The following is a 25,640-nucleotide window of genomic DNA, read 5'->3' as shown; positions in this document are numbered from 1 at the left end:
AGTCAAGGGTTAGGTGGGGGGCAGACAGAAAGGGGAGCTGAAACCACAATCAGATTTTATTGAATGGCTGAGCAGTCTCTGATGGCCTACTCCTTTTCGTAAGTTGCACCATGGGGAGAACCTAGTTTATCAGTTCCCATGTGAAAATGTTGATGTATTTTTGTTGAGAGAAGTGGTGAAGGGAGGGCCCAGGGCATTCCGGGAGTTGTAGTTTCTGTACCCTTAGGGGACGACATCAAGTGGGGCACACTGGGAGATGTAGTCCTTTCCCGCGACTCCTTTCCATTGGTTCAACAAGCGCCTGCGCCGTAGGGACTCCATCTCCCGGCGAGCCCCACGGCGGGTAATGGCGGCTGGATTGCTGTTTTGGGCTCAGGCATCTCCCTGAGGGGAAATCGGAAGTGGCGGGGACGGAGCCGTTAGCTGTTCCCTCCGGGGCCATGGAGGGGAAGTCGAAGGTGGCCCCTAGCGTGGATTTCGATCACAGTTGTTCGGACAGTGTGGAGTATTTGACGCTGAACTTCGGACCTTTCGAGACGGTGCACCGCTGGAGGAGGCTACCGCCCTGCGATGAGTTTGTGGGGGCCAGGTAAGGAGAACCTAGGGCAGGGGGTACTACCGGCTTGAATCAACTGAATCAGCAATGTCTCCTTCCCGAAACCGCCCCTCACTAACCCCACAAAAACCTCCCACACCACAAACTCTTCTGATCCCTCCCACAACCATGATTAACCCCACCCAAACCCATTACTGCGCACTGATCCATCAATACTCTCAGAGACCCCTTACTGCACACTGATCCATCAATACTCTCACAGAGACTCCTTACTGCGCACTGATCCACCGATACTCTCACAGAGACCCCTTGCTGCACACAAATCCATCAATACTCTCACAGAGACTCCTTACTGCGCACTGATCCACCGATACTCTCACAGAGACCCCTTACTGAACATTGATCCATCAATACTCTCACAGAGACCCCTTACTGCACACTGATCCACCGATACTCTCACAGAGACACCTTACTGAACATTGATCCATCAATACTCTCACAGAGACCCCTTACTGCGCACTGATCCATCGATACTCTCACAGAGACCCCTTACTGCACATTGATCTATCAATACTGTCTTACAGAGACTCCTTACTGCACCCTGATCCATCAATACTCTCACAGAGACCCCTTTCTGGACAATGATCCATCAATACTGTCTCACAAAGAGCCCATACTGCACCCTGATCCGTCAATACTTTCACAGATACCGCTTTCGGCACACTGATCCATCAATACTGTCTCACAAAGACCCCTTACTGCACACTGACCCATCAATAATCTCACAGAGACCGCATTCTGCACACTGATCCATCAATATTGTCTCACAGAGACCCCTTACTGCACACTGATCCATCAATACTCTCACAGAGACCGCATTCTGCACACTGATCCATCAATACTGTCTCACAGAGACCCCTTACTGCACACTGATCCATCAATACTCTCACAGAGACCCCTTACTGCACACTGATCCATCAATATTGTCTCACAAAGACCCCTTACTGCACACTGATCCATCAATACTCTCACAAATACTCCTTACTGCACACTGAAACATCAATATTGTCTCACGGAGACTCCTTACTGCACACTGATCCATTAATAATCTCACAGAGCCCCTTACTGCACACTGACCCATCTATAGTCTCACAGAGACCCCTTACTGCACAATGATGCATCAATACTGTCACAGTGGACCCTTACTGCACACTGATCCATCAATACATTCACAGAGACCCCTTACTGCACACTGATCCATCAATACTCTCACAGAGACCCCTTACTGCACACTGATCCATCAATACTCTCTCAGAGACTCCTTACTGCACACTGATCCATCAATACTGTCACAGAGCCCCTTACTGCACACTGATCCATCGATACTCTCACAGAGACGCCTTACTGCACACTGATCCATCAATACTCTTACAGAGACCCTTACTGCACACTGATCCATCAATACTGTCACAGTGAACCCTTACTGCACATTGATCCATCGATACTCTCACAGAGACCCCTTACTGCACACTGATCCATCAATACTCTCACAGAGACCCCTTACTGCACACTGAACCATCGATACTTTCACACAGACCCCTTACTGCACACTGATCCACCAATACACTCACAGAGACCCCTTACTGCACACTGATCCATTTATACTGTCACAGAGACCCTTTACTGCACACTGATCCATCAATACAGTCACAGAGACCCCTAACTGCGCACTGATCCATTGATACTCTCACAGAGACCCCTTACTGCGCACTGATCCATAAATACTCTCACAGAGACCCCTTACTGCATACTGATCCATCAATACTCTTACAGAGCCTCTTACTGCACACTGATCCATCAATACTGTCCCACACAGACCGCTTATTGCACTCTGATTCTTCAATACTGTTTCACAGAAACTCCTTACTGCACACTGATCCATTTATACTCTCACAGAGACCCCTTACTGCGCATTGATCCATTAGTACACGCAGAGAGATCCCTTACTGCACACTGATCTATCAGTACTATCTCACAGAGACGCCTTAGTGCACACTGATCCATCGATACTTTCACAGAGACCCCTTTCTGCACACTGATCCATCGATACTCTCACAGAGACTCCTTACTACACACTGATCCATCAACACTCTCACAGTGAGCCCTTACTGCGCACTGATCCATCGATACTCTCGCAAAGACTCCTTACTTCACGCTGATCCATCAATACTCTCACAGAGACCCCTTACTGCACACTGATCCATCAATACTCTCACAGAGACCCCTTACTGCGCACTGATCCATCGATACTCTCACAGAGACTCCTTACTTCACACTAATCCATCAACATTCTCACATTGACCCCTTACTGCGCACTGATCCATCAATACTGTCCCACAGAGACCCCTTATTGCACACTGATCCATCAACACTGTCTCACGGAGACCCCTTATCGCACACTGATCCATCAATACTCTCACAGAGCACCTTACTGCACACTGAAGCATCGATACTCTCACAGAGCCCATTACTGCAAACTGATTTATCAATACTGTCTCACACAGACTCCTTCCTGCACACTGATCCATCAATACTGTCTGACAGAGACCCCTTACTGCACACTGATCCATCAGTACTCTCACAGAGACCCCTTACAGCACACTGATCTATCTACACTGTCTCACAGAGGCCCATTACTGCACACTGATCCATCAGTACTCTCACAGAGACCACGGACTACACACTGATCCATCAATACTCTCACAGAGACCCCTTACTGCACACTGATCCATCAATACTCTCACAGAGCCCCTTACTGTACACTGATCCATCAATACTCTCACAGAGCCTCTTACTGCACACTGATCCATCAATACTGTCTGACAGAGACCCCTTACTGCACACTGATCCATCAATACTCTCTCAGAGACTCCTTACTGCACACTGATCCATCAATACTGTCACAGAGGCCCTTACTGCACACTGATCCATCGATACTCTCACAGAGACACCTTACTGCAAGCTGATCCTTCAATACTCTTACAGAGACCCCTTACTGCACACTGATCCATCAATACTGTCACAGTGAACCCTTACTGCACATTGATCCATCGATACTCTCACAGAGACCCCTTACTGCACACTGATCCATCAATACACTCACACAGACCCCTTACTGCACACTGATCCATCAATACTGTCGCGGAGACCCCTTACTGCAGATTGATCCGTCAATACTCTCACAGAGACTCCTTACTGCACACTGACCCATCAATACTGTCTCACAGAGACCCCTTACTGCACACTGATCCTTCAATGCTGTCCCACAGAGACCCCCTTACTGCACACTGATCCATCTATAGTCTCAGAGAGACCCATTACTGCACAATGATACTTCAATACTGTCACAGTGAACCCTTACTGCACACTGATCCATTAATACATTCACAGAAAACCGTTCCTGCACACTGAGCTATCAATGCTGTCTCACAGAGACTCCTTACTGCACACTGATCCATCGATACTTTCAAAGAGACCCGTTTATGCACGCTGATCCATCAATATTGTCTCACAAAGACCCCTTACTGCACACTGATCCATCAATACTGTCTCACAAAGACGCCTTACTGAACACTGATCCATCGATACTCTCACAGAGCCCCTTACTGCACACTGATCCATCAATACTCTCACAGAGCCCCTTACTGCTCAGTGATCCATCAATACTGTCTCACGGAGACTCCTTACTGCAAGCTGATCCATTAATAATCTCACAGAGCCCCTTACTGCACACTGATCCATCAATACTCTCACACAGACCCCTTTCTGCACACCGATCCATCAATACTGTGTCACAAAGAGCCCTTACTTCACACTGATCCATCAAAACTGTCTCTCAAAGACCCCTTACTGCACACTGATCCATCAATAATCTCACAGACACCGCATTCTGCACACTGATCCATCAATATTGTCTCACAGAGACCCCTTACTGCACACTGATCCATCAATACTCTCACAGAGACCGCATTCTGCATACTGATCCATCAATACTGTCTCACAGAGACCCCTTACTGCACACTGATCCATTAATAATCTCACAGAGCCCCTTACTGCACACTGACCGATCTATAGTCTCAGAAAGACCCCTTACTGCACAATGATACATCAATACTGTCACAGTGAACCCTTACAGCACACTGATCCATCAATACATTCACAGAGACCCCTTACTGCACACTGATCCATTTATACTCTCACAGAGACCCCTTACTGCACACTGATTCATCATTACTATCGCAGAGACCCCTTACTGCACACTGATCCATCAATACTCTCACAGAGACCCCTTACTGCACACTGATCCATGAATACTATCTCACAGAGACCCCTTACTGCACACTGATCCATCAGTACTCTCACAGAGACCCCTTACTGCACACTGATCCATCCATAAACTCACAGAGCCCTTTATTGCACACTGATCCATCAATACTGTCCCACATAGACCCCTTACTGCATACTGATCCATCAATATTCTCACAGTGACCCCTTACTGCGCACTGATCCATCAATACTGTCCCACAGAAACCCCTTATTGCACACAGATCCATCAACACTGTCTCATGGAGACCCCTTATTGCACACTGACCCATCAATACTCTCACAGAGACCCCTTACTTCACACTGATCCATCGATACTCTCACAGAGACACATTACTGCACACTGATCCATCAATACTCTTACAGAGACCCCTTACTGCACACTGATCCATCAATACTGTCACAGTGAACCCTTACTGCACATTGATCCATCGATACTCTCACAGAGACCCCTCACTGCACACTGATCCATCAATACTGTCACAGTGAACCCTTACTGCACATTGATCCATCGATACTCTCACAGAGACCCCTCACTGCACACTGATCCATCAATACACTCACAGAGACCCCTTACTGCACACTGATCCATCAATACTGTCGCGGAGACCCCTGACAGCAGACTGATCCATCAATACTCTCACCGAGACCCCTTACTGCACACTGATTCATCAATACTCTCACAGAGACCCCTTACTGCACACTGTTCCATGAATACTATCTCACAGGGACCCCTTACTGTACATTGATCCATCAGTACTCTCACAGAGACCGCTTACTGCACACTGATCCATCAATACTCTCACAGAGCCCATTGATTGTACACTGATCCATCATTACTCTCACAGAGACCCCTTACTGCACACTGATCCATGAATACTATCTCACAGAGACCCCTTACTGCACACTGATCCATCAGTACTCTCACAGAGACCCCTTACTGCACACTGATCCATCAATAAACTCACAGAGCCCTTTATTGCACACTGATCCATCAATACTGTCCCACAGAGACCCCTTACTGCATACTGATCCATCAATACTCTCACAGTGACCCCTTACTGCGCACTGATCCATCAATACTGTCCCACAGAAACCCCTTATTGCACACAGATCCATCAACACTGTCTCACGGAGACCCCTTATTGCACACTGACCCATCAATACTCTCACAGAGACCCCTTACTGCACACTGATTCATCATTACTGTCGCAGTGACCCCTTACTGCACACTTATCAATCGATACTCTCACAGAGACCCCTTGCTGCACACTGATCCATCAATACACTCACAGAGAACCCTTACTGCACAGTGATCTATCACTACTGTTTCACAGAGACTCCTTACTGCACACTAATCCATCGATACTCTCTCAGAGACTCCTTACTGCACACTGATCCATCAATACTCTCACAGAGACCCCTTACTGCACACTGATCCATCAATACTCTTACAGAGACCCCTTGCTGCACACTGATCCATCAATACTGTCACAGTGAACCCTTACTGCACATTAATCCATCGATACTCTCACAGAGACCCCTTACTGCACACTGATCCATCAATACACTCCCTTAGACCCCTTACTGCACACTGATCTATCAGTGCTGTCTCACACAGACTCCTTACTGCACACTGATCCATCGATACTTTCACAGAGACCCCTTACTGCACACTGATCCATTTATAGTCTCACAGAGACCTCTTACTGCACACTGATCCATCAATATTGTCGCGGAGACCCCTTACTGCACACTGATCTATCAATACCCTCAGAGAGAACCCTTGCTGCACACTGATCCACCAATACCCTCTGAGAGAACCCCTACTGCACACTGATCTATCAGTACTGTCTCACGGAGACTCCTTACTGTACACTGATCCATCAATACTTTCACAGAGACCCCTTTCTGCATGCTGATCCATCAATACTCTCAGAGACCCCTTGCTGCACACTGATCCATTGATACTCTCACGGAGCCCCTTACTGCACACTGATCCATCAACACTGTCTTTCAGAGACTCCTTACTGCACACTGATCCATCAATGCTCTCACAGATACCCTTTACTGCACAATGACCCATCAGTACTCTCACGGAGACTCCTGACTGCACACTGAACCATCGATACTTTCACACAGACCCCTTACTGCACACTGATCCATCAATACTCTTACAGAGCCTCTTACTGCACACTGATCCATCAATACTGTCCCACAGAGACTCCTTACTGCACACTGAGCCATCAATACTCTCACACAGACCCCTTATAGCACACTGATCCATCAATACGGTCCCACACAGACCGCTTATTGCACTCTGATTCTTCAATACTGTTTCACAGAAACTCCTTACTGCACACTGATCCATTTATACTCTCACAGAGATCCCTTATTGCGCATTGATCCATTAGTACACTCAGAGAGATCCCTTACTGCACACTGATCTATCAGTACTGTCTCACAGAGACTCCTTACTGCACACTGATCCATCGATACTTTCACAGAGACCCCTTTCTGCACACTGATCCATCGATACTCTCACAGAGACTCCTTACTACACACTGATCCATCAACACTCTCACAGTGAGCCCTTACTGCGCACTGATCCATCGATACTCTCACAAAGACTCCTTACTTCACACTGATCCATCAATACTCTCACAGAGACCCCTTACTGCACACTGATCCATCAATACTCTCACAGAGACCCCATACTGCGCACTGATCCATCGATACTCTCACAGAGACTCCTTACTTCACACTAATCCATCAACATTCTCACAGTGACCCCTTACTGCGCACTGATCTATCAATACTGTCCCACAGAGACCCCTTATTGCACACTGATCCATCAACACTGTCTCACGGAGACCCCTTATTGCACACTGATCCATCAATACTCTCACAGAGCACCTTACTGCACACTGAAGCATCGATACTCTCACAGAGCCCATTACTGCAAACTGATTCATCAATACTGTCTGACAGAGACCCCTTACTGCACACTGATCTATCTACACTGTCTCACAGAGACCTGTTACTGCACACTGATCCATCAGTACTCTCACAGAGACCACGGACTACACACTGATCCATCAATACTCTCACAGAGACCCCTTACTGCACACTGATCCATCAATACTCTCACAGACCCCCTTACTGTACACTGATCCATCAATACTCTCACAGAGCCTCTTACTGCACACTGATCCATCAATACTGTCTGACAGAGACCCCTTACTGCACACTGATCCATCAGTACTCTCACATAGACCCCTTACTGCACACTGATCCATCAATACCCTCACAGAGGCTTCTTCCTTTACACTGATCCAAAATTACTCTCACAGAGACTTCTTACTGCACACTGATCCATCGATACTCTCACAGAGACTCCTTACTGAACACTGATCCATCAGTACTCTCACAGAGACCCCTTACTGCAGACTGATCCGTCAATACTCTCACAGAGCCCCTTACTGTACACTGATCCATCAATACTCTCACAGAGCCTCTTACTGCACACTGATCCATCAATACTGTCCCACAGAGACTCCTTACTGCACACTGAGCCATCAACACTCTCACAGAGACCCCTTATAGCACACTGATCCATCAATACGGTCCCACACAGACCGCTTATTGCACTCTGATTCTTCAATACTGTTTCACAGAAACTCCTTACTGCACACTGATCCATTTACACTCTCACAGAGACCCCTTATTGCGCATTGATCCATTAGTACACTCAGAGAGATCCCTTACTGCACACTGATCTATCAGTACTGTCTCACAGAGACTCCTTACTGCACACTGATCCATCGATACTTTCACAGAGACCCCTTTCTGCACACTAATCCATCGATACTCTCACAGAGACTCCTCACTTCACACTGATCCATCAACACTCTCACAGTGACCCCTTACTGCGCACTGATCCATCGATACTCTCACAAAGACTCCTTACTTCATGCTGATCCATCAATACTCTCACAGAGACCCCTTACTGCACACTGATCCATTGATACTTTCACAGAGACCCCTTTCTGCACGCTGATCCATCAATACTCTCACAGACACCTCTTACTGCACACTGATCCATCGATACTCTCACAGATACTCCTGACTGCATACTGATCCATCAATACTCTCACAGAGACCCCTTACTGCACACTGAGCCATCGATATGTTCACAGAGACCCCTTAGTGCACACTGATCCATCAATACTCTCACAGAGACTCCTTACTGCACACTGATCCATCAATACTGTCTCACAGAGACCCCTTACTGCACACTGATCCATCAATACTCTCACAGAGACTCCTTACTGCACACTGATCCATCAATACTGTCACGGTGAACCCTTACTGCACATTGATCCATCGATACTCTCACAGAGAACCCTTACTGCACACTGATCCATACATACTCTCACAGAGACCCCTGACTGCGCACTGATCCATCAATATTGTCTCACAATGATCTCTCACTGCACACTGATCCATCAATACGGTCCCACACAGACCCCTTATTGCACTCTGATTCTTCAATACTGTTTCACAGAAACGCCTTACTGCACACTGATCCATCAATACTCTCACAGAGACCCCTTACTGATCTATCAGTGCTGTCTCACACAGACCCTTTACTGCGCATTGATCCACCGATACTTTCACAGAGACCCCTTACTGCACACTGATCCAATAATACACTCACGGAGACCTCTTACAGCACACTGATCTATCAACACTGTTTCACAGAGACCCCTTACTGCACACTGATCCATCAATACTCTCACAGAGACCCCTTACTGCACACTGATTCACCAATACTCTCACAGAGCCCTTTATTGCACACGGATCCATCAATACTGTCGCAGAGACCCCTTACTGCACACTGATCCATCAATACACTCACAGAGAACCCTTACTGCACACTGATCCATCAATACACTCACAGAGAACCCTTACTGCACACTGATCCATTGATACTCTCACAGAGACCCCTTACTGCGCACTGATCCATAAATACTCTCACAGAGACCCCTGACTACGCACTGATCCATCAATATTGTCTCACAAAGACCCCTTGCTGCACACTGATCCATCGATACTCTCACAGAGCCCCTTACTGTACACTGATCCATCAATACTCTCACAGAACCTCTTACTGCACACTGATCCATCAATACTGTCTCACAGACTCCTTACTGCACACTGAGCCATCAATACTCTCACAGAGACCCCTTACAGCACACTGATCCATCAATACGGTCCCACACAGACCCCTTATTGCACTCTGATTCTTCAATACTGTTTCACAGAAACTCCTTACTGCACACTGATCCATCAATTCTCTCACAGAGAACCCTTACTGCAAACTGATCTATCAGTGCTCTCTCACAGAGACTCCTTACTGCACGCTGATCCATCAATACTCTCACAGACACCTCTTACTGCACACTGATCCATCGATACTCTCACAGATATTCCTGACTGCACACTGATCCATTAATACTCTCACAGAGACCCCTTACTGCGCACTGATCCATCAGTACTCTCACAGAGACTCCTGCCTGCACACTGGTGCATCAATACTCTCACAGAGACCCATTACTGCGCACTGAACCATCGATACTTTCACAGAGACCCCTTAGTGCACACTGATCCCTCAATACTCTCACAGAGACTCCTTACTGCACACTGACCCATGAATACTGTCTCACAGAGACCCCTTACTGCACACTGATCCATTTATACTCTCACAGAGACCCCTTATTGCACACTGATCCATTTATACTCTCACAGAGACCCCTTACTGCGCACTGATCCATCGATACTCTCACAGAGACCCCTTACTGCGCACTGATCCATACATACTCTCACAGAGACCCCTGACTGCGCACTGATCCATCAATATTGTCTCACAAAGATCTCTTACTGCACACTGATCCATCAATACTCTCACAGAGCCTCTTACTGCACACTGATTCATCAATACTGTCTCACAGAGACCCCTTACAGCACACTGATCCATCAATACGGTCCCACGCAGACCCCTTATTGCACTCTGATTCTTCAATACTGTTTCACAGAAACTCCTTACTGCACACTGATCCATCAATACTCTCACAGAGAACCCCTACTGCACACTTATCTATCAGTGCTGTCTCACATTGACTCCTTACTGCACACTGATCCATCCATACTCTCACAAGACCCCTTATTGCGCATTGATCCATCGATACTTTCACAGAGACCCCTTACTGCACCCTGATCGAATAATCCACTCACAGAGACCCCTTACAGCACACTGATCTATCAACACTGTTTCACAGAGACCCCTTACTGCACACTGATCCATCAATATGGTCCCACACAGACCCCTTATTGCACTCGGATTCTTCAATACTGTTTCACAGAAACTCCTTACTGCACACTGATCCATCAATACTCTCACAGAGACCCCTTACTGCACACTGATCTATCAGTGCTGTCTCACACAGACTCCTTACTGCACACTGATCCATCAATACTCTCAGAGACCCCTTACTGCGCATTGATCCATCGATACTTTCACAGAGACCCCTTACTGCACACTGATCCTTCAATACTCTCACAGAGAGCCCTTACTGCACACTGATCCATCAATACTCTCACAGAGACCACTAACTGTACACTGATCCATCAATACTCTCACAGAGACCCCTTACTGCACACTGATTCATCAATACTCTCACAGAGACCCCTTACTGCACACTGATCCATGAATACTATTTCACAGAGACCCCTTACTACACACTGATCCAGCAGTACTCTCCCAGAGACCCCTTACTGCACACTGATCCATCAATACACTCACAGAGCCCTTTACTGCACACTGATCCATCAATACTCTCACAGAGACCCCTTACTGCACACTGATTCATCAATACTCTCACAGAGACTCCTTACTGCACACTGATCCATGAATACTATTTCACAGAGACCCCTTACTACACTCTGATCCAGCAGTACTCTCCCAGAGACCCCTTACTGCACACTGATCCATCAATACACTTACAGAGCCCTTTACTGCACACTGATCCATCAATACTGTCGCAGAGACCCCTTACTGCACACTGATCCATTGATACTCTCGCAGAGACCCCTTACTGCACACTGATCCATCAATACACTCACAGAGAACCCTTACTGCACACTTATCCATAAATACTCTCACAGAGACCCCTGACTACGCACTGATCCATCAATATTGTCTCACAAAGACCCCTTGCTGCACACTGATCCATCGATACTCTCACAGAGACCCCTTACTGCACACTTATCCAGCAATACACTCACAGAGAACCCTTACTGCAAACTGATCTATCAGTGTTGTCTCACAGAGACTCCTTACTGCACACTGATCCATCGATACTTTAACAGAGACCCCTTTCTGCACGCTGATCCATCAATACTCTCACAGACACCTCTTCCTGCACACTGATCCATCGATACTCTCACAGATACTCCTGACTGCGCACTGAGCCATCGATACTTTCACAGAGACCCCTTAGTGCACACTGATCCATCAATACTCTCACAGAGACTCCTTACTGCACACTGATCCATCAATACTGTCTCACAGAGACCCCTTACTGCACACTGATCCATCAATACTCTCACAGAGACTCCTTACTGCACACTGATCCAACAATACTGTCACAGTGAACCCTTACTGCACATTGATCCATCGATACTCTCACAGAGAACCCTTACTGCACACTGATCTATCAATGCTGTCTCACAGAGACTCATTACTGCACACTGATCCATCGATACTTTCACAGAGACCCCTTACTGCACACTGATCCATACATGCTCTCACAGAGACCCCTGACTGCGCACTGATCCATCAATATTGTCTCACAATGATCTCTTACTGCACACTGATCCATCAATACGGTCCCATACAGACCCCTTATTGCACTCTGATTCTTCAATACTGTTTCACAGAAACTCCTTACTGCACACTGATCCATCAATACTCTCACAGAGACCACTGACTGTACACTGATCCATCAATACTCTCACACAGACCCCTTACTGCGCATTGATCCATCGATACTTTCACAGAGACCCCTTACTGCACACTGATCCAATAATACACTCACGGAGACCTCTTACAGCACACTGATCTATCAACACTGTTTCACAGAGACCCCTTACTGCACACTGATCCATCAATACTCTCACAGAGACCACTGACTGTACACTGATCCATCAATACTCTCACAGAGACCCCTTACTGCACACTGATTCACCAATACTCTCACAGAGACCCCTTACTGCCCACTGATCCATGAATACTATTTCACAGAGACCCCTTACTACACACTGATCCATCAGTATTCTCCCAGAGACCCCTTACTGCACACTGATCCATCAATACACTCACAGAGAACCCTTACTGCACACTTATCCATAAATACTCTCACAGAGACCCCTGACTATGCACTGATCCATCAATATTGTCTCACAAAGACCCCTTGCTGCACACTGATCCATCGATACTCTCACAGAGACCCCTTACTGCACACTTATCCAGCAATACACTCACAGAGAACCCTTACTGCAAACTGATCTATCAGTGTTGTCTCACAGAGACTCCTTACTGCACACTGATCCATCGATACTTTAACAGAGACCCCTTTCTGCACGCTGATCCATCAATACTCTCACAGACACCTCTTCCTGCACACTGATCCATCGATACTCTCACAGATACTCCTGACTGCGCACTGAGCCATCGATACTTTCACAGAGACCCCTTAGTGCACACTGATCCATCAATACTGTCTCACAGAGACCCCTTACTGCACACTGATCCATCAATACTCTCACAGAGACTCCTTACTGCACACTGATCCAACAATACTGTCACAGTGAACCCTTACTGCACATTGATCCATCGATACTCTCACAGAGAACCCTTACTGCACACTGATCTATCAATGCTGTCTCACAGAGACTCATTACTGCACACTGATCCATCGATACTTTCACAGAGACCCCTTACTGCACACTGATCCATCAATACTGTCTCACAGAGACTCCTTACTGCACACTGAGCCATCAATACTCTCACAGAGACCCCTTACAGCACACTGATCCATCAATACGGTCCCACACAGACCCCTTATTGCACTCTGATTCTTCAATACTGTTTCACAGAAACTCCTTACTGCACACTGATCCATCAATACTCTCACAGAGACCCCTTACTGCACACTGATCCATCAATACTCTCACAGAGCCTCTTACTGCACACTGATCCATCAATACTGTCTATCAGAGACCCCTTGCGGCACACTGATCCATCAATACTCTCACAGAGAACCCCTACTGCACACTTATCTATCAGTGCTGTCTCACACAGACTCCTTACTGCACACTGATCCATCAATACTCTCACAGAGACCCCTTACTGCGCATTGATCCATCGGTACTTTCACAGAGATCCCTTACTGCACCCTGATCGAATAATACACTCACAGAGACCCCTTACAGCACACTGATCTATCAACACTGTTTCACAGAGAGCCCTTACTACACACTGATCCATCAATACTCTCACAGAGACCCCTTACTGCACACTGATTCATCAATACTCTCACAGAGACCCCTTACTGCACACTGATCCATGAATACTATTTCACAGAGACCCCTTACTACACACTGATCCATCAATACACTCACAGAGCCCTTTACTGCACACTGATCCATCAATACTGTCGCAGAGACCCCTTACTGCACACTGATCCATTGATACTTTCGCAGAGACCCCTTACTGCACACTGATCCATCAATACACTCACAGAGAACCCTTACTGCACACTGATCTATCAGTACTGTCTCACAGAGACTCCTTACTGCACGCTGATCCATCGATACTTTCACAGAGACCCGTTTCTGCACGCTGATCCATCAATACGCTCACAGAGCCCCCTTACTGCACACTGATCAATCGCTACTCTCACAGAGACCCCTTACTGCACACTGATCCATCAATACTCTCTCAGCGACCCCTTACTGCACACTGATCCATCAATACTCTCACAGAGCCCCTTGCTGCACACTGATCCATCAATACTCTCACAGAGCCCCTTACTGCACACTGATCCATCAATGCTGTCCCACAGAGACCCCTTAGTGCACACTGATCTATCAACACTGTCTCACAGAGACCCCTTTCTGCACACTGATCTATCAATACTCTCACAGAGACCCCTTACTTCACACTGATCCATCAATGCTCTCTCAGGGACCACTGACTGCACACTGATCCATCAATACTCTCACAGAGACCCTTTACTGCACACTGATCCATCAATACTCTCAGAGAGTCTTCTTACTGCACACAGATCCATCAATACTCTTACAGAGACCTGTTCCTTAACACTGATCCATCAATACTCTCACAGAGACCCCTTACTGCACACTGATCCATCTATACTGTCACATAAACCCCTGACTGCACACTGATCCATGTATACTGTCACATAAACCCCTGACTGCGCACTGAATCATCAGTACTCTCACAGAGAACCCTTACTGCGCACTGATCCATCAATACTGTCACATAGACCCCTCACTGCACACTGATCCATCAATATTCTCAGAGACCTCTTACCGCATACTGATCCATCAATACCCTCATAGAGACCCCTTACTGCACTCTGATCCATCAATACTCTCACAGAGACCCCTTACTGAATACTGATCCATCAGTTCTGTCTCACAGAGACCCCTTACTGCACACTGATGCATCAATACTATCACAGAGACCCCTTACTGCACACTGATCCATCAATACTGTCTCACAGAGACCCCTTACTGCACACTGATCCATGTATACTGTCACATAAACCCCTGACTGCACACTGAATCATCAGTACTCTCACAGAGACCCCTTACTGCGCACTGATCCATCAATACTGTCACATAGACACCTCACTGCACACTGATCCATCAATATTCTCAGAGACCTCTTACCGCATACTGATCCATCAGTACCCTCATAGAGACCCCTTACTGCACTCTGATCCATCAATACTCTCACAGAGACCCCTTACTGAATACTGATCCGTCAGTTCTGTCTCAAAGAGACCCCTTACTGCACACTGATGCATCAATACTATCACAGAGACCCCTTACTGCACACTGATCCATCAATACTGTCTCACAGAGACCCCTTACTGCACACTGATCCATGTATACTGTCACATAAACCCCTGACTGCACACTGAATCATCAGTACTCTCACAGAGAACCCTTACTGCGCACTGATCCATCAATACTGTCACATAGACCCCTCACTGCACACTGATCCATCAATATTCTCAGAGACCTCTTACCGCATACTGATCCATCAATACCCTCATAGAGACCCCTTACTGCACTCTGATCCATCAATACTATCACAGAGACCCCTTACTGCACACTGATCCATCAATACTGTCTCACAGAGACCCCTTACTGCACACAGATCCATCAATACTATCACAGAGACCCCTTACTGCATAGTGACCCATCAATGCTGTCTCACAGAGATCCATTACTGCACACTGATCTATCAATACTGTCTCACATCTCTTTTTGCATACTAATCTATCAATCGCCCCACAGATACCCCTGCTCCTCACAAATGCATCAATGAGTCCCTACTGTGCACACATTCTTCAATAACCCTCATAAACCTCATATTTCACACTAACACAGGAACAATAGAGCAGCAAAAGACAGAAAGTTCTGGAAATATTCAGCGAGTCTGGCAGCACCTGTAGGTGGAGAAACATTTCACGTTAAACTTTTGATTTGAATGTGACACATCTTCAGAACCCTCTCCACAGATGCTGCCAGAAGGAGCATTTCCTGCACTTTCTGATCTTACTGCGCACACTGGAAATCTGAAATATTTTACTTCTATAGCAGTAGAGGAGCTGTTGTGCTGTGGATGTATCCTATATGCCACCAAATGGGAGGAAATAGGGCAACAAATTTGCAGGACATTATCCAAAAGGTGCAAGAACCAAAGAGTAGTGATAATGGAGCACTTCATTTATCCTAATATAGTCTAGAAATATAATCGTGTAACAGTCAAAGAGGATTGGGAATTCCTGGCATGTGCAAGGGGATTCTCTTGATCGATATGTTTCTAGCCAGTGTCACATTTGCGTGATCATTGTCCATTTTTATAACAACTCTAAACCTTTTGATATTGTGATTAGTTTCCCAAATGCTTCCACTTGCCTTATTTCATTCCCCAGAACCAGATTTAATGCCAGCATGGGTAATGAATGTTCCCTTTAAGATGCATGGCAATGACTGAAAGTCTTTGCACATGTTGCGCACAAGTCAGCCTCTTTATGTTACTATGTGTGCATGATTCCACAATAAATTTAAAGGGGCACATTTGGAGTGCATAGATCACCTATGCTCTCCAAATAAATTAGAGGTAACATTTGTCAAGGCTCACTGGGTAGAACTCTTACCTCTGACTCAGAAGGTCATGGGTTCAAGTTGCACTCCAGAGACCTGAGCACAGAAATCTAGGCTGATGCTCCCAGTATAGTACCAAGGGAGTACTCCATCGCTGGAGGTGCCATCTTTCAGTTAAAATTTGAATGGAGACCTTGTCTGATCTCTGAGGTGGACATATTCCATACAGTTCCATCAGTAACCCTGTACTGCATCCAAATCCCATCACATAACTCAATACTACATATAAATCCCCTAAGCACACACAGACACATGCATAACTCAATATTAAACCTTCAATAACCCCTAACTGTTCAGTAGCTTTTCTCTCATCTACAAACTCATCAGTATTTTACAACAGTGCTTCAAAAGTGTTTTATTGGCTGTAAATTGCTTTGGGTACCCTGAGGTCATGAAAAGCACTGTATAAATGCAAGCCTTTTCTTGCCCACAGGTCTCTCAGTAATCCCATGGGCTTCCTCCGTCAACAGTTCCCCTATAAATTTCCCTGAAAACCACTTACCTTTACTGACAATAAATAAACTCCTTTTCAGACCTGAAGGTTGAAAGGACAGAGTCTCACCCACTGTATCTGTTGGTCCCCATCAAAGTGAGTTTCAGTATCTGCTAGATCTGTATATTTGAACAGATATGTCGGATTTTTTTTTGTGTTGTCCATGAAATTTGTGAAAATATTGTAACAGGCACCTGTAGAATTGTAATTGATGTTCATGTTTTCTCTTTCTTCAGACGAAGCAAGCATACTGTTGTGGCCTATAAGGATGCAATCTATGTGTTTGGAGGGGACAATGGGTATGTACTTTTTCTTATTCATTCAGGAGTCGTCAGTGTTGCTGGCTAGGCCAGCATTTATTGCCCATCCCTAATTGCCCTTGAAAAGGTGGTGGTGAACCACTGCAGTCCATGTAGTGTAGGTACACCTACAGCGCTGTTAGGAAGGGAGTTCCAGGATTTTGACCCTCTGACAGTAAAGGAACAGCAATATATTTCCAAGTCAGGATGGTGAGTTGCTTGGAGGGGAACTTGCAGCTGGTGGTGTTCCCGTGCATCTGGCAGAGGTCATGGGTTTGGAAGGTACTGCAATGATTTTTTTTATTCATTCACAGGATGTGGGCTTCGCTGGCTGGGCCAGTATTTATTGCCCATCCCTAGTTACCCTTGATAAGGTGGTGGTGAGCTGCCTTCTTGAACCGCTGCAGTCCATGTGGTGTAGAGACACCCACAGTGCTGTTAGGAAGGGAGTTCCAGGATGTTGACCCAGCGACAGTGAAGGAATGGCGATATATTTCCAAGTCAGGATGATGAGTGACTTGGAGGGGAACTTCCAGGTGGTGGAATTCCCATCTATCTGCTGCCCTTGTCCTTCTAGGTGGTAGTCGTCGTGGATTTGGAAGGTGCTGTCTAAGGAGCCTTGGTGAATTCTTGTAGTGCATCTTGTAGATGGTACACACTGGTGCTACTGTGCGTTGGTGCTGGAGGGAGTGAATGTTTGTGGATGTGGTGCCAATCAAGCGGACTGCTTTGTCCTGGACGGTGTCCAGCTTCTTCAGTGTTGTAGGAGCTGCACTCATCCAGGCAAGTGGGGAGTATTCCATCACACTCCTGACTTGTGCCTTGTAGATGGTGGACAGGCTTTGGGAGGTCAGGAGGTGAGTTACTTGTCGCACGATTCCTAGCCTCTGACCTGCTCTTGTGGCCACAGTATTTATATGGCTAGTGCAGTTCAGTTTCTGATCAATGGTAACCCCCCAGGATGTTGATAGTGGGAGATTCAGTGATGGTAATGCCATTGAACATCAAATGGCGATGGTTGGATTCTTTCTTGTTGGAGATGGTCATTGCCTGACACTTGTGTGGCACGAATGTTACTTGCCACTTGTCAGCCCAAGCCTGTATATTGTCCAGGTGTTGCTGCATTTGGACATGGACTGCTTCAGTATCTGAGGAGTCACAAATGGTGCTGAACATTGTGCAATCATCAGTGAACATCCCCACTTCTGACCTTATGATAGAAAGAAGGTCATTGATGAAGCAGCTGAAGATGGTTGGGCCTAGGACACTACCCTGAGGAACTCCTGCAGTGATGTCCTGGAGCTGAGGTGACTGACCTCCAACAACCACAACCATCTTCCTTTGTGCTAGGTAAGACTCCAACCAGCAGAAAGTTTCCCTCCTGATTCCCATTGGCTCCTGTTTTGCTAGGGCTCCTTGATGCCACTCTCGGTCAAATGCTGCCTTGATCTTAAGTGCAGTCACTCTCACCTTACCTCAGGAGTTCAGCTTTTTTGTCCATGTTTGAACCAAGACTGTAATGAGGTCAGGAGCTGAGTGACCCTGGCGGAACCGAAACTGGGCATCAGTGAGCAGGTTATTGCTAAGCAAGTGCCGCTTGATAGCACTGTTGATGACCTCTTCCATTACTTTACTGATGATGGAGAGTAGACTAATGGGGCGGTAATTGGCCGGTTTGGATTGGTCCTGCTTTTTATGTGCAGGACGTACCTGGGCAATTTTCTACATAGCTAGGTAGATGCCATTGTTGTAGCTGTACTAGAACAGCTTGGCTAGGGGCGCGGCAAGTACTGGAGCACAAGTCTTCAGTACTATTGCTGGAATGTGGTCAGGGCCCATAGCCTTTGGAGTGTCCAGTGCCTTCAGCTGTTTCTTGATATCACATGGAGTGAATTGAAATAGCTGAAGACTGGCATCTGTGATGCTGGGGACCTCCAGAGGAGGCCGAGATAGATCATCCACTCAGCACGAATGCTTCAGCCTTATCTTTTGCATTGCTTTGCTGGGCTCCTCCATCATTGAGGATGGGGATATTTGTGGAGTCACCTCCTCCAGTGAGTTATTTAATTGTCCACCACCACAACTGGATGTGGCAGGACTGCAGAGCTTAGATCTGATCCGTTGGTTGTTGGATTGCTTAGCTCTGTCTATCACTTGCTGTTTATGCTGTTTGGCATGCAAGTGGTCCTGTTTTATAGCTTCACCAGGTTGACATCTCATTTTTAGGTAGTCTGGTACTGCTCCTGGCTTACCCTCCTGCACTCTTCATTGAACCAGGGCTGATCCCCTGGCTTGATGGTAATGGTAGAGTGGGGGATATGCCGGGCCATGAGGTTACAGATTGTGTTTGAGTACAATTCTGCTGCTGCTGATGGCCCACAGCGTCTCATGGATGCCCTGTCTTGAGTTGCTAGATCTGTTCGAAATCTATCCCATTTAGCACAGTGGTAGTGCCACACAACACAATGGAGGGTATCCTCAATGTGAAGGCAGGACTTCATCTCCACAATGACTGTGCTGTGGTCACCCCTACCGATACTGTCATGGACAGATGCATCTGCGGCAGGTAGGTTGGTGAGGATGAGTGTTTTTCCCTCTTGTTGGTTCCCTCACCACCTGCCACTGAACCAGTCTAGCAGCTATGTCATTTAGGACTCAGCCAGCTCAGTCAGTAGTGGTGCTGCCGAGCCACATTTGGTGATGGATATTGAAGTCCCCCACCCAGAGAACATTCTGCGCCCTTGCCACCCTCAGTGCTTCTTCCAAGTGATGTTCAACATGGAGGAGCACTGATTCATCAGCTGAGGGAGGGCGGTACGTGGTAATCAGCAGGAAATTTCCTTGCCCATGTTTGACCTGATTGCATGAGACTTCATGGGGCCCGGAGTCGATGTTGAGGACTCCGAGGGCAACTCCCGCCCAACTGTATACCACTGTGCCGCCACCTCTGCTAGGTCTGTCCTGCCGGTGGGACAGGACATACCCAGGGATGGTGATGGTGGAGTCTGGGACATTATCTGTAAGGTGTGATTCTGTGAGGAAGTCTATGTCAGGCTGTTGCTTGACTATCCTGTGAGACAGCTCTCCCAATGTTGGCACCAGCCCCCAGATGTTAGTAAGGAGGACTTTGCAGAGTCGACAGGGCTGCAATTGCCTTTGTTGTTTCCAGTGCCTAGTTCGATGCCGGGTGGTCCGTCCGGTTTCACTCCTTTTTTGTGTCTTTGTGGTCTTGTACAACTGAGTGGCTTGCTAGGCCTGCTGGGCCATTTCAGAGGGCATTTAAGAATCAACCACATTGCTGTGGGACTGGAGTCACATGTAGGCCAGACAAGATAAGTACGACAGATTTCCTTCCTTCATTAATTAGTGAACCACATGGGTTTTTACAACAATCGACAATGGTTTCATGGTCATCATTGGACTTTCAATTCCAGATTTTTATTGAATTCAAATTCCACCATCTGCATTCCACCATCTTCCACCATTGGATCTTGTAGATTGTACACACTGCTGCCATTATGCGTCAGTGGTGGAGGGAGTGAATATTAAGGCAGTGGATGAGGTGCCAATCAAGCAGGCTGCTTTGACCTAGTTGATGTTGAGCTCCTTCAGTGTTGTTGGAGCTGCACTCATCTAGGCAATTGGAGAGTATTCCAATTTCTGACTTGGTGCTTGTAGATGGTGGACAGGCTCTGGGGAATCAGGAGGTGAGTTACTCACCGCAGAATTTCTAGCCTCTGACCTGCTCTTGTAGCCATAGTATTTATATGGCTGGTGTAGTTTAGTTTCTGGTCAATGGTAACTCCCAGGATGATGATAGTGGGGGATAATAGGACTAATCCCATTGAGAAACATGAGCCAATAGTTTAAAACATACACCATGTAGGTATTGGAAAAATTTTACAACGAAAGGTGATCTTTAAGTGCGTACATATGTCAAGTCATATATACATAATATACCATGATTATAAACCTCATGAGCAGGTTAGCATTTGGTGCTGTGATATGTATTGTGGCGGTCATTGTACCTTACAGAGCTGGGTTGGGCTGGCTGAGCTTCAGGGTAGCTGTTGCAACAGTTTTCAAAATAGATGATTTGAATATAAAGAATTGAGCAGTGATTAAAGTACATTATATTGCCTGAGTTATGTGCTTTATTAAAGTAAAAATTGTGAACCTGAGGTAAATATGTGCTGAGTTCTGTGATTTTGTTAACTATGTTATGAACATTAACTGCTGGGCTATCATCAGATGCTTGCAGACTAGTTATTGTATAGGCTGCATGTAGAATAAAGCTTCCTATCACTTCTAGGAGAGCAATAGGATGGGATAATTGGATAGTAAGCTTTCTCAACATTGCTTCAAGTGATTTTGTACTGTTTGAAAGAGATTGTATATTTTTGATGGATTGTCGGATGGGATAATTGGATAGTAAGCTTTCTCAACATTGCTGTAAGTGATTTTGTACTGTTTGAAAGAGATTGTATATTTTTGATGGATTGTCCTAAGAGTTTGCACCTATTCAGAATTGCTGAGTTGAGTGTATCCCAAACTCAAGAGGCCCTTTATAGCCAGCGAAGAACATTTCATCCCGTCAATTTGGTTTCCATTCAAACCTAGCATTAAATTAGCTTTTAGAAACTTTTAGTGCTGGCGACTGTTTCATTGGCACAAATAAGATGTCAAATTTCAGTGTGCTTAGCTACTGGACTAATTAGAATAGCCCTGCTCCTTTGAGATGAAATGTAACAATTTATTTTTGTCTAATATTGCTGTAAAATCCAGGACAAGAACACAAACAGAGTATTCATGTGAATTCAAAGCATAATCCAATATTACAGGATGTAAAGGACTTCAGAACACTTCAGACTTTTTTTTTTGCATCATTTTGAAATACTTGGTGATGAGCATTCTAACGCGAGTACTCGCCAACATAAAAGCCAACTTGGTAATGGAATAGCTTGGTAAAGATCCCAATGGGCATTTGTAGACTGCTGCACAGCTCTGGCAGATTTCAGCATTGATTTTAGCAGTTACGGCACAGGTATAGCTGAAACCTTCAGATACATGCAAAAAACATTGCTTAAAGTGGGGGGTGGGGTGGAACTCAAGGAAAGCAAATTGACCTTCCATGTCGAATGACCTTTCAACTCTCTTTTTGTTTTTCTGCAGAAAGAACATGTTAAATGACCTGTTAAGATTTGATGTGAAGGACTGCTCTTGGTGCAGGTTTGTACAGCAACAATATCCATATATAGAACACCCTGAATGAAAAAGAAAAGACCAAGGCGTGTGGAAATGGATTCGGCACAAGAAGGGAGCAGTCAGGAAGGGTGACCAAAAGATTTGGTTGAATAGATGGATTTTGGAAGGGAGTTCCAAATAGTAAATCCACAATGGCTGGGGTCTCCACGATCATAATGTGGAAAGGTTGAGGGAAGGTAGGGATACATCATAGGATAGGAGGAGATCTGATGTATCCAGTGATTCAGGATTGGCAATCAGCACCAGATACCCAGGTGTTGAATAGATCTGTCGCTTCCTCGCTGTCTTTCCCCCTCTGGCCCAAAGTTAAGGGATCGCTATTTCCTCTGTTGATGTGTCGAGGATATTGGTGATATCCTACTTTGCAATAAGATCTTTACCAAGACTAAGCTTGTCTCTGGATTAGGGTGTTTTGGCCAACTGGAATCTGTATTCAGTTGGACACTTAAGGACCATAATGTCTCTTAATTGTGCATATAATGGAAAACAAAATCGTACTATCTAAGGAGTCAAGTCAGCCTTAATTGGCCACTGCTGGTATGCACTATGATGGTAGCCCACTCTCTGCAAATAATCAGGACACTGGTTTATAGCATTTGAGTAAATTGAAGTTATTGCATTTCTGGGCTTTTGCCAGCGTTTTCCATTTGATGATTCTGTCAATTTTTGATGAATATTGCAAGTCATTTGTCTTGAAAGTAATCAATACCTGGCAACCTATTAGTATGTTTCAAACTTTTATTCCATGGTGTGTAATTCAAGAGCTTGGCTGTTGTATAACTAACTTTATCCTTGTCGATTTTATTTTAAAGAAGCATTTTTAGTACTATTGAAAACAATCTTGATTTGTTTCTGGCTTTCTTTGTCAGGGCTTTCACAACAGGGACTCCACCTGCGCCTAGGTACCATCATTCAGCCGTTGTGTATGGAAGCAGCATGTTTGTGTTCGGTAAGTCATGTTAATGGGCAGGTTTCTGAGGATAGCTCTGCTCTTGGGTGACTTACTTCAGCTTTAAGTTTAGATTATGATAGTTAAATCTATCTGGTCACTGTTCTCAAGTTGGAGAAAATAATCACACTAATCTGATCTTGAGGCCTTCCGTTTTATTGATCCCTCTTCCTTTTCTCCCCCATGTCCCACCCAGTTTTAGAGAATGAAAGTGTTCATCGATCTGTGGAAAGTAATTGTGGGACATAATTTTTATTGTTGTTAAAACATCCTATACTGGCAGCTCTCCTACACCATGATCGGCCTTTTCCTGCAGACTACTGTTTCTTTCCGTATATTTTCCTTGTATTTGAGAATACATCCAAAACTGGGTTTTCTGATCCTGATTTAAATGTTCTGCACAATTGTAGGCTTCCAGGAATACTGCAGTTGTAGACTGCAGCCTGACCCCTTTACTGGTAAAATGTTTCTTATGTAACTGGGACAGGATTTTTGATGAACCTATAATGCATGACAGCAGTGAATTGAAAGCAGTAGGTCCTTTTGTAAGAAAGTTAGACTAACAGGAGGTCGCACAAGTCTTGATTTCAACATAAGGATCCAGGGAGACCATTTAAAATGCTGTATTTTGTTCTTTCCAAAACAAGTATCAGTGGGAAAATGCAGGACACTCTCAATCTTGTCTTCACTTATACTAATTTCCTGATGTAGTGATTCCTGACTGAAGATTTTTTTTCTCTGCATTTGAGTAAGCATCAAAGCCCTAACATGAGGCAGTGAGCTGACTCATTGGTATTGAGAGCAGATTTACACACTGGGAAGCTTACAAGACACTTGCTCTACTGAGAGTTTTTATCAAATCAATACCAAACCTTGCAATACCTAATAATAATCTGTACCTGCTGCCAGGAAAAACAATTTTAAATCATGTTCCTTTTATTTTATTGCAGTTAGATTAACTCCCTGTAAAAGAGATAAGGATTTGCATAGTTAAATAACTTCCATTTATAAAGTGCCTTTCAGGATGTATCAGTCAGTGAAGCACTTTGGAACTTTGGTCACTATTTTAATGTAGGGAAACACTGTGAGGGTAAATGTTGATCAGGAGAGCTCCCCTGCTCTTCTTCGAATAATACTATGGGATCTTTT

At 45.6% G+C, this 25,640-nt stretch overlaps 1 protein-coding gene across 1 annotated transcript in view; it reads left to right on the top strand.

Annotated features, from left to right (window-relative positions):
* The first annotated feature begins 321 nt into the window (after window positions 1-321).
* Window positions 322-25,640, top strand: part of lztr1 (leucine zipper like post translational regulator 1) — a 109,700-nt gene continuing 84,381 nt past the window's right edge. The window contains exons 1-4 of the mRNA XM_078553919.1: window positions 322-589; window positions 18,215-18,277; window positions 23,450-23,506; window positions 24,412-24,491. Of these exons, the coding sequence (XP_078410045.1) occupies window positions 441-589; window positions 18,215-18,277; window positions 23,450-23,506; window positions 24,412-24,491 (349 nt within the window). The 5' untranslated portion in view covers window positions 322-440. The remainder of the gene's footprint in view (window positions 590-18,214; window positions 18,278-23,449; window positions 23,507-24,411; window positions 24,492-25,640) is intronic.

Source organism: Cetorhinus maximus, chromosome 12, assembly GCF_964194155.1.
Source record: "Cetorhinus maximus chromosome 12, sCetMax3.hap1.1, whole genome shotgun sequence".
NCBI classification, from domain to species: Eukaryota; Metazoa; Chordata; class Chondrichthyes; order Lamniformes; family Cetorhinidae; genus Cetorhinus; species Cetorhinus maximus.
Note: the sequence above shows the minus strand (reverse complement) of the source record. Positions and strands in the feature narration are given on the sequence as shown.